This window comes from Alosa alosa, chromosome 6 (genome assembly GCF_017589495.1).
Source record: "Alosa alosa isolate M-15738 ecotype Scorff River chromosome 6, AALO_Geno_1.1, whole genome shotgun sequence".
Classification (NCBI taxonomy): Eukaryota; Metazoa; Chordata; class Actinopteri; order Clupeiformes; family Clupeidae; genus Alosa; species Alosa alosa.
Genome location: NC_063194.1, coordinates 17,104,245 through 17,114,904, shown reverse-complemented (window position 1 = coordinate 17,114,904; position 10,660 = coordinate 17,104,245). Strand labels below are relative to the sequence as shown.

General features: G+C 40.3%; 1 protein-coding gene across 2 annotated transcripts; it reads left to right on the top strand.

Annotated features, from left to right (window-relative positions):
* The first annotated feature begins 405 nt into the window (after positions 1 to 405).
* On the top strand, positions 406 to 9,681 carry fam234b (family with sequence similarity 234 member B). Of its 2 annotated transcripts, XM_048246075.1 has the most exons (13): positions 406 to 542; positions 1,223 to 1,762; positions 2,186 to 2,308; positions 3,226 to 3,456; positions 3,609 to 3,724; positions 4,779 to 4,929; positions 5,432 to 5,573; positions 5,780 to 5,974; positions 7,796 to 7,874; positions 8,615 to 8,776; positions 8,882 to 9,005; positions 9,114 to 9,340; positions 9,462 to 9,681. In XM_048246075.1, exons 1-13 carry the CDS (start codon positions 419 to 421, stop codon positions 9,462 to 9,464), a joined length of 2,217 nt encoding a protein of 738 aa, XP_048102032.1. In that variant the 5' UTR covers positions 406 to 418; the 3' UTR covers positions 9,465 to 9,681. The 2 variants fall into 2 exon arrangements, with proteins under 2 accessions (XP_048102032.1, XP_048102031.1); XM_048246074.1 differs by lacking the exon at positions 9,462 to 9,681 and having other exon boundaries at positions 8,885 to 9,005; positions 9,114 to 9,358.
* Positions 9,682 to 10,660: the final 979 nt, after the last annotated feature.

The following is a 10,660-nucleotide window of genomic DNA, read 5'->3' as shown; positions in this document are numbered from 1 at the left end:
AATCTATTCATGTCAATCAAAATGGATAAACACTAGGCTACAATGTACGGAACCATACTATTGTAGACTGGTGTAAGGCTGAGGGGGTGTTGTTTATTCATAAAAGGCTTCGTGCGGACCATTGCTTTTTTGCATAAAAAAAAACATGGCCAGATGTAGCTAGTTAATATGTAAGGCTGCATATGGGACCTTTTAGCTGGTCTGAAATATTCAGCTCAAAGTCCAAACTTGAAAGTTTAATTTTACCTGCATATTTGTGGACCGGAATATTCCCATAACAAATACCGAAATTGGGGATTCGATTCAATATGATTTAGAATGGCAGGATGAGATGAAACACTGAGGGGCCACATCAACCAGAGCCAGTTTATTTGAAATTCCCTGGTGGAACTGAGGCGAGGCTCATGCGAGTCCCAGCATGCTGAGCGCAGCGTCAGCGAACCTCACATCGGTCGCTGGAATCAGTCGCTGCTTGAAATTGCTGTTTCTTCGTCGTATATTTGCAATGGCAGCAGCTTTATCCCGTGCTCTGAAATTGCCCGGTAAGTCGTCAATTAACACAAAGACCTGGATCTGGAACAGGTCGACTTAAGACTGATGTCTTTTCGTTAAACATCAGCGTGTCAGTGTTTTGACGATAAACCCGTTACTCTGTGTTAGCACAGCAGCTCACCACCTAGCTGGATTTTCATTAATTTCAAAGGAGTTTGCTAGCCAGTTTGTTTAGGCTATATCATTAGGCTCGTGATGTAACTTTTGTACGATAGATTTTTTCCACGATATTGATTATTTACTTGCCGTTAAGGTATGGTTTGGAGGACGATGCGGTGTTTGACTTTAGATCAGTCAACGTGGACAAACGTTATTTTGCTGTGACGCACCTTGCAGCTACATGTATCGCATGCAGGATTTATTATATTGTTATAACAATACAGATCACCTTCTCACCATGTGCCATTAATGGTTACGAATGACTTAAACATTTTACCTGTAACGTTATTGGGTGTTGAAGGATAATTGATACAGTGTTTTGGTCGTATAGCAACCAAGTGCTAACACCGTTGTTTGTTTGCTAGAGGACACTAGACCCCGGCATAGACCCCAGTTTGCTAACTAGATGCATGTAGCAGTTTGCGAAGTAACATTATAATGCAATGGCTTCTACATTGTATGTACCCCGCCTTTGCAACATGTCCACTGGATCTTACGTTTCTGTCGCCAGGTAAGAAGGGCTCGGAGCTAGGAGAGTATGACCCACTTACCCAAGCGGACAGTGAGGACGACAGTGAGGAGGATGACCTGGTGCTCAACTACCCTCGCAACGGTCTTGGCAGGAGCAACAACATGGGCTTAGGCACATCAGATTCACGCAGCAACAGGGGGAGCAGGTTCACCCAGCAGGAGGATGTGGACGAGGATGAGGAAGAGGTGGACGAGTGGAGAGAAAGGCACCGAGGGAAATCAAGGCCAGAGACTGAGGATGAGAAGTGCAGGCAGTACTGGAGCCAGAGGGAGATGGGCAGGGATGCAACCAGTGAGGACGGAGAGGGAATGCGATCCACTGGAGGTGGAGGCATAGGGTCAGAGTGTGATCCTTATGGTAAAAAAAACAGAGTGAAGAATGCCGTTCGCACAGCTGCCTTCTTAGTGCCACTGTGCTTAGCAATGATTGTGGTTCTACTGTGTGCATTTATCCTGCCCTGCCAACAGCTGGAGGACAGAAGGCCCCAGTGGGAGAGAGAACAAGGTGGTGATGCAGGAGGTGAGTGATGATGAAAGGGCAATCATACACTAGCATGAGAGAGCTGATTTTGCAAACCCATCTCATTGCCTTGAAAGGAATTAACTGTAAAGCAAGTCATCATAATGATAGAGTTTCAAACGTGATATTGTCAAGGCAGAGCCATGACTTCCTCTCATCTGTAATAACAGAGGTGTGTTCAACCTCCTCAGACTGTTTGTGAGTGTTTGCATCTCATGTGTAATAACTGAGGTGCGTTCAATCGCCTCAGGTTGTTTGCGAGTGTTTGCAAATGGCGAGAACTCAAACAGAAAACTGTTTGCAAATGTTTGCCCTATGTTTGCAAATTTGAACGCACCTCTGGTGTATTAATAACACCATGTAACTTGTGTGCTTTAAAAGCTGAAGTTGAAGTCTTTGTCATCTTTGACCTTCTTTCACCAGGTGTCACATCCCTCCCCTTGGCACTGTGGGATGTGGACAACGATGGTATAGAAGACATATTAATAGGAGTCACCCAGTTGTCCAATGAAAGTCAGGTCCCCAGCTCACAAGCTATCAGTAAAGGTAACCATACAGAAATGCTTTGACTGGTGATTTGTCATCATTTCTCATCCACATTCTCAAGCCAAGTCTTCATAGACTGTGTTATACTTGTTTGTGACAAGATTCAATAGAGTATCGAAGCCATGACGTAGCGTGTCAAGGCAGCGATATCACTGGATCTAAACAAATCAATCTACCATTAGAAATCACCATAGCGGTGGCTTTCTTAATCTATTTCAATAATTTTACAATGTTTCTAAGACGTTAGTATAATTTTTTACACTGTAGGAATCACATACTACAACATATATTCATACCAACACGATCAAATTTGTGACTACAGAGTTTTATTTTAACATTTGTTTCCTCCGTAAAAGAGACCTGCATGTAACTTCACAGCATGCGGTTAAAATCCTTAAATTCACCAACGTGTTTTGGCTTTATCTTTTTGGCAAAAAACGTCACTCTTAACAGCCTCCAGTCTTTGAGAAGACGTGAAATATCCACTGGAATTTTTGTTCTTTCTATTACACCCGCTAGGGAATCTATGTTATGTGGCTAGCCACATGTCTACATTCAATGCTATTTAAGCCACTTCGAAAGTTTGTTTAGATCCAGTGATTCTGCCGTCATGGAAACGCTACGTCACACTTCGGGACTCTATTCTGCAAATGTTAAACTCAGTTTTTAATATATCATAGAACCAACAGGCTGCCTGTTACACACTTTAAGTTCCTCTTTCTACTTCCCTTGTAGAATTATCATGTTTTCTCTCACCGTTTTTTAATGGTCTTTGATGTCCCCATCCATCTCTTTCTTCATAATTTTCCTCCCCACTCACTGTGTTTCATGTAATCTCACATTTCCCACCCACCTTCCTCCTCCGTCAATCTCACTGTTCTTCTCTCTTTTTCTTCTCCTCTTTTCCCATCTCTCAGAGTACAGTGTGGTGGCTCTGTCTGCCACCAGTGGGAGCGTGCTGTGGAGGCGGCCGCTGAGAGAGCCTGTGATATCTGTTCAGTGTGGTCTGCAGACTGGAGCAGCATCCTCAGCAGCAGCACACCCAGCAGAGGGGGCTCACTGGGGACAGCAGAGCCTCTCCCTCCAGTCTGGCCCTGTGTGTCTGCTGGTAGGCTCCTCACACCTCACCGCCGTCAATGGCACTTCAGGTAGATTCCCAGCTAATCCACGTAATCCTACAGTCCAAAACATGATATGTTGATGCATTAATCTTTGAACCTTGTTGTTTAGATGAGATTACATGTTTTTGGCATCTGCAATTAAAGGGATACTTGATAGTATTTGTAATCTGTCTGTTCAGGAACGAAGCTTTGGTCTGCAACCCCAGGCGCTATAGAGTCACCAGTGGTTTTGCTTCCAGATGTTGATGGAGACTCAGTCCCTGACCTGCTCATTGTGACACTGCCTGAGAACAATGTGGGTTTTCATAACACTTATCTCATAGAGTATATACTGGACATCAACAGGAACGGAAGAAGCTGCATAGCATAGTTTTCTTAAACTATGGGTCGCGGACCGGCACCAGTCCACTGCTGGTCTGCGGAACCGCGGAGTGAAATTATGCCCGGTGCTTAGTCTGATAATTTGCTGCGCAATTGATCAAGGAACCGTGGATCGACAGAAAACAAACGTTTCTGCAATCAGGAGACAATACTTGCTAATTTGGTGTCATCAAACAGAGTTATAGGCTACAATTAAGTGGTGGTATGAGCGTTCAGTGCATTCAGTGCATGCGTGTGCGTGTCTGCGGGAGAGAAACTAAAACCGCTCGACGTTGGTAGCAAAGCTCCTCTTCAACCTATTGGAAGGCTATTTACTGTAATTATGTAACAACATTTAATAGAACAATGTGGATTCTTCGTGGATATGTTTTCCATTTGCCTACCAGTGTGCTTGCATGAGGGAAACATCCAAAAAACAATGGCACCCATATAATTACTTTTGTTTTGAGAACTTTTCATGCAAGCATCAAGCAACCATGCAAAAGCAAAGAAACTATTGTAATTATATTTTACATTAGTACATATTGTGAACAATGTTAGCGCTTTAAACATTGACTGCTTTGAAGTGCATGTATAACAATATAGCATAACAATAATAATTGTGATAATGATAATCCTAATGATTTGTTGATTGGGGTGGTTCGTGTAGGTGGGCCCTATGACCCCAAAGTCTGCCATGACCGAGCCTCAGTTTTAAAGAAGTTCGAGAAAGGCTAATGTAGAACATTGTTTATCAAATTCATATTCAAATTGTGACGTGAGAGGTCAAATAGATTATTGCAAAATAATAAAATAGAGGTTCGATTTAGATTTAGCAGCTTTATATAAGTGTCAGCAAAATTTACATGGAATTGCAAATCCATACAGTATGACTGAGAAGGTTGGGAAATATGTGCCATTTGCATTGGAGGGAATATAGATACCATAGATTTGAATATTGAATGTAGAATATGTCTCTTCATTAATAGGAGGCAGACCTCTGTCTGGTTCTGCTATCTGCACTGAATGGCACCCATATTGGTCGTCCAGTCAACTTTAACCTCACAGGACAAGGCAAGCTGATTGGACCTCTTCTCCATGAGACCAGAATGGGGGCCTATTACGTTCTTTTTGGATTGGGTAAGGTTTCTTATTACCGGTACATATTACAAGTGTATACACAACACAAAACAAAATATAAACATTTTAGAGAATCATATTACTGTTGCTAGTAACAGTACTGACCTCAACATTTCCAGCAAAAACATTTCAAGAAAGTATCACCTTAACGGCTTTCTTCATATTGTAAATGACTGACTTGGATATCTAGACATAATAATTACAGATAGGCTACAACATAATAGTTCACTCACAGCATCCACTTGTCAGTGTAAACAATATCAAACTTAGAATTTTGGCTTTTGGCATATATGCAATAATACATACAGTATATAAGAAATTACGCATATACAGTAAATAAGAAATTCCATTTACGGTACTCAGTGTTTCTTAAAGCATAAAAAGTATACATTAGGTGGTTGACATTATTTTATGCATTACATTTACTGACGTTAAGGAGTTCTATTTTCAGTATTTAGAAAAGAACACAACAAATGTTGTATTTTTATTGTGTTTTCATCAGGAACTGTGGAGGCAGTCTCCTTGAGAGACATTTACACTAAAGCCAGTGATGTGAGAGTCATAGACCCCAAGATAAAAGTGAAGGATCCTCTGTGGGAAAAGCTGAGGAAAACAAACTCATCCTCACTCATCCACATATCAAGGTACATCCATATGTGATGTGATGTGATCATGTTGTGTCCTTCTGTAAGCACTGAATTGCAGTGTCCATACAAAGTATACTAAAGTATCTAGAATTATTGGAATGAGCATTGTAATATATAATTGGACAGAGATTTGCATTGTTCTTATCGTGCTATGACAAGAACATTATATCCATACACCTATCCTTATATTATTAATATTACAGTGGCACAGAGGAAGTGATCTTCCTTCTCCCTCTTGTGGCTGGACTATGTAACAATCACAACAACCTGGATGTGATGTCCAACATGAACTCCAGTCAAAGTGATTGGATGGTGATTTGTGATAAAAGCAGGCTCTCCGTGCTTAAAGAGAAGGACACCCGCACAGCATGGACATTCAACTCCTCAGCTATACACAGGTATCTACATTAAACCTCTCTGGTGATTTGTGATGATGTGTCTTTCACAATATTCTGTATTCAAAATAAAGTATAGGGGTGTGATTCTTCCGTTTTTTTCGACTTGAAAATGAGACCGATGCAATTCGTATAGATCCGATGAGGTTTTTTTTTGGGGGTCTGTCGATCAGAGGTAGGCTATATTTCTGCATAACACAGGCCATCGTTATAACAGGCCGCTGACAGTGACGACGGCTTTTGTGCTTCACATCTTTCCGAATATCAATAGCTTGTACTGTATTCCGTTTACCAGGATTTCGTTGAAAGTGAAAGTAGATGGGATGATCAGCTGCGTTCTGAAGAATGCTTGATTCAAGTTCAGTGTGTGCAGGGCGCACTTCTCAGCAGAAGCCATGAAACGGTCAACAAATTTATTTAAAAAGACATCATGTATGAAGTTTTTCCCCCCCTCGTTTTGGCTTTGCATCGGGTTCACTGTCAGGATTTTCCGATAATGAATCTTGTGATGCTGATATTGAATTTTAATTTATGCGCGTGTAAACTGCTTGAAGTTAGCTGTGACCGACTAGCCTAACCTTACAGGTTGTCAAAGCCTGTCTACCTTAGGCCTACTACATTGTTTAGTTAACACCTTGTCATTTCGCGTTTGTCCAGCCGTTCACCTCCGTGAACCTTGTCTAAAACATATTTCAGGATGCCATCTTACCATGAGAAAACGTAACGTTATGGTGACGGTGCGAGATCAAAGGTTTGGCATACTTAGTAAACGTCTTGCACATAAAATTGAGCTGAATATTTAGTGGAAATAGCCTACTGTAGCATTGTGCTGATAGATAAAAAGTCGCCAATTTAAAGGCGCAGTCCGCATTTTAACCCTAGCTCTCCATTTAGTGTGTGCGCTTTTAAAACTAGTGTTGTAGCCGCTTAGCCTACACAATCCTGGTGCAGTAGCTTAAAACAGAGCCTACCATTTATTTTAGGAGGAGAGGTTATCGATGTAATTTGATTATCTTTGGAACTGAAATATCAACAACCTTCAAGTTGCAACCTCTTCAATCAGCATCAAAATATCAGTAGGCCTATCACATGATTCACTATTTTGTGCGTAGGCACAGAGGACTGTTAGGGGGCAGGCTGTATATTATCATCAAGTAGGAGTATAGTAAATAATTTAGTCAACATTTTAACTCAATGTTGGTTTAAGTTATAAACAAAACATGTTATAAATGGAAAAAATCCATGGTTCTGCGTCACTGTTGGCAAAATAATCATGATGGCCTATATATGTTTCAGCCATATTTGGTTTAGTCCTGTGTAGGTCTATAGACTACATCTACTTTGCTCTATTATAAATTAGTTTTCTTTAGGCCTTATAGGCTGTATTGTAATATGCTATAATGTTTGAAATATATGTATCTCAATGTATCAATACTTCCCATAAAAGTCATCAGATGTCATAATTTAAAGGGTTATTTTTAAAAGTTTTCGCATCCCTCGCATAGGATTTGCCTCATGAATTTTTTTTTACCTTTGCCAAACACACCCCTGAAAATATCAGCTTTCATAATAATATTTTTAAGTACTCATCTTCTGTGCACTTTAATAAAGTAACCACTATTTAGTGAGTGCAGCTTACATTGAGGGATGGACTTGTGTAATGGCAGTGTGATGGGTGTCAGCAGGCATTGCTTTTTAAAAGAAAAAACAATTATAAATGTTAATCTCTGCAGCACAACACTCACTCTTCTGCTCACAGAGGAGAGTTCATGCACTGAAAGTGAAACAGAAAGTTGTAAAGTTGTCTCTTTTGGATTGTTTCAGCCGTCCAACTCCAGGCCAATTCAATGGAGATGGAATTCCTGATGTTCTCATTCAGCTGTCTGCAGCTGGTGTGAGAAAGGTAAATAACATGCTGTACACAATGACATGTTTATGGCAAGTAATCTCATGAGGATTTGTCTGGATGATTTTGGGGTCAGGTAATTGTTGCCATGCAGCAACATTACAATGATATCCACCCAAACAGTCGGGACAATATTATCTGATTCAGCCTCTAGACCTAGTCGTAGGGCAATACACTTTTAAGGATTGGCTTTAACCCTCTAACTAGACTATTTTTAATGGGGCACGAGATACAATAGGAAGGATGGATTTCATACTTAAGTGATTAAATATTATAAACAAATCTGTCAATTGTAAAAAATTACGATGACAGTACAACTTCTTAGAAGTATGGTTTTAAGATCTGGAATCAGAATACTGTTAAGACAATACAATTATGTCCCAGATCTCAATCAGGAGTGACAGGTAAGCATCAGACAGGTTCACAGAGTTGATTGATGAGGTAATGTACACACAAAAGTCCATACTCTAGTGAGATTTGAAGCAGGCTCATACCACCTCCTCCAGGCGGTCCTAGGACCTATACCACAGTCTGGAAACAGCTTTAATACCAACAAAACAAACCGAATAGGTCCAGACCTAATGCTCTAATGTACAAATGACTAGTATGTTCTATGGTTAATAAATATACCACTGTCTCTTGAATTAGAACTGGGAGTCTAAAATGAAAAGCAAACTGCCACTTAAGGGACTTCTCCCCTCACATAGAATTCATAATGTGTATTATTGAATTCTCAGGTTCAGATAATAGATGGAGGAAACGGCCATAGCCTGTGGGAGGCAGAGTTTGTTTGCCCACGCCTTGTGCTGGAGGGGTCCTCTGTCATGACGACCTCTGGCCAATCTGTGTTCCTCTTCTGGGCTGGTGACCCTCTAAAACCACAGAAGAACATTACCAAGGTAACTATCTGAAGTTAAGTTCCACCTTGTAATACATAAATAAAGGTAAACGATGTGAGTAGTTGCTAGGTGAAAAAATGATTTGGCTGGATCTGTGTTGTTTAGCAGGCATCTTCAGCTTTAGCGCCTACTGACCCTGTGGTCCGAAAGCTGTTTATGTTGCACCCAAACTACCCCATAATACTGTTGGAACTGGCTAGCACCACTGATACTATACTCACTGCTGCAGGTAATGAATATGTCCGTTGTGGCTTTGGTCTGATATTTCCATGTGCATGATATTAGTATGCACAGAGCTGGGTCTTTTTTTTATGAGCCATGTCCTTTCTCTTTTTAGTGAGTTATGAAGAACAGTGGAAAGATGCCGCTTACATCACTGTGTTCTCCCGGCCCACGTCTGGTTTGGGACCGGGGACGCGCATGGTGAAAAGCCTGAGCCTGAAGGCCGCTGTTGCGGGAGCACTGATCGTAAGGCTCGGTGAGGAGAGCCAAGCAGGAGCGCCTGTCAGGCTTAGAGCTTTTGAGATCAAGAAGTTCTTCAAGCAGCTGTCATTTAAACATCAGGTAAGAGACAATTCTTGAAGTAGTTGTACAGTAAAGCTTCATACATAGCAGTGTGATCATACCAACACGAAATGCATTGTAAATAGTGCATTTTTATTTATTTTTTCCCTTTTTTCCCCAGTGATAAGTGTTGCCCAGACATGTTGCCATACAGCATCTGATGAAGACCAAACCAGTGGACAGGTCTCTTCAGTGAAAGAAGCTGACTAATATTTTTACTTGACAGTATCGACATAAGAGTGACATAACACTGTCATGAACACATGACACTGTCATGAGACATGAAACCTAAACCTAACCCTAACCCTAACCTCTAACCCTAATTCTAACCTGACCCTAACCATAACTCTAAACCTAACACTAACCCTAACTTGTTATGACAAAAACCGAATGTCACTAACAGAAGTGTTATGTCATTAACGTTTATGACATAACATAACGTTTTATGACACGTTCATGACAGTGTCATGTCACTCTTATGTCGACACTGTCAAGTAAAGTGTAACCATTATTTTGTCAATTCAAATAGTCAATCAAATACATTGCTTACTATCCACTACCTAAGCATGTTCTATGCATATTGGCTTTCTCTGTAAACTGGATAAATGTATCTGCACAAGGTCCATTTCATTGGATCAACTGAGAACCCAAGAGTGTATTCAGACAACTACTTTCTAAGCACATGTACAGTACAGCTATATTTGCTTCAGTTTTTGAAATCCTCATGTCACTACGCTCATTGGTTGTCTGCTGTTTTGCAATAATCTAACCTATGATTACCCTGCCTTTACCACTTCAACTGGTTTGTTAGGACTGAACTGAATCAAGTCTGGGAAATTAATGTATTCTAAAAAGCCGAGAACACTATGGAAGGACTAGTGATTTCAAAATTAGTTACTATACATATATTATGTTTCATGCGCTGATGTCAACTAAACCAAAATAGTGGTTTTGATTTGGTGATGTAATCTTTCCGGTGTATATATTTTTATTCCTGTAAAGTATTTATTACTTCTCTATTTGTTTTCTCTTAAGTTTATTTAAGAATGAATTGAAAAGATTTTGAAATACATGACCTTGGAGTGTTTCTATTTGTATATAAGAGGGGTGTCAGTAAATATTACACAAAACACATGGTAGTTTGATTATTTATTTGGCATACAAAAATGAGCACATTTGTACAGATCTGTACACGTTTTGACCATGTGTAGCTCTTCATTAACACAATGCATATCTGGTGGACTGTCTTGGCTGTTAACCGTAAACTTTATGTAAATTAAACTAATAACTTGCATTTTCTTTTTGTGATTACATCACACA

Bases quoted from the DNA above. Each gene is read 5' to 3' on its own strand.
- fam234b (XM_048246074.1), top strand. From the start codon at position 419: ATGCTGAGCGCAGCGTCAGCGAACCTCACATCGGTCGCTGGAATCAGT. The intron at 2,309-3,225 runs GTAACCATACAG...CCCATCTCTCAG, and splicing joins CTCACAAGCTATCAGTAAAG to AGTACAGTGTGGTGGCTCTG. The intron at 4,930-5,431 runs GTAAGGTTTCTT...TGTTTTCATCAG, and splicing joins TTACGTTCTTTTTGGATTGG to GAACTGTGGAGGCAGTCTCC.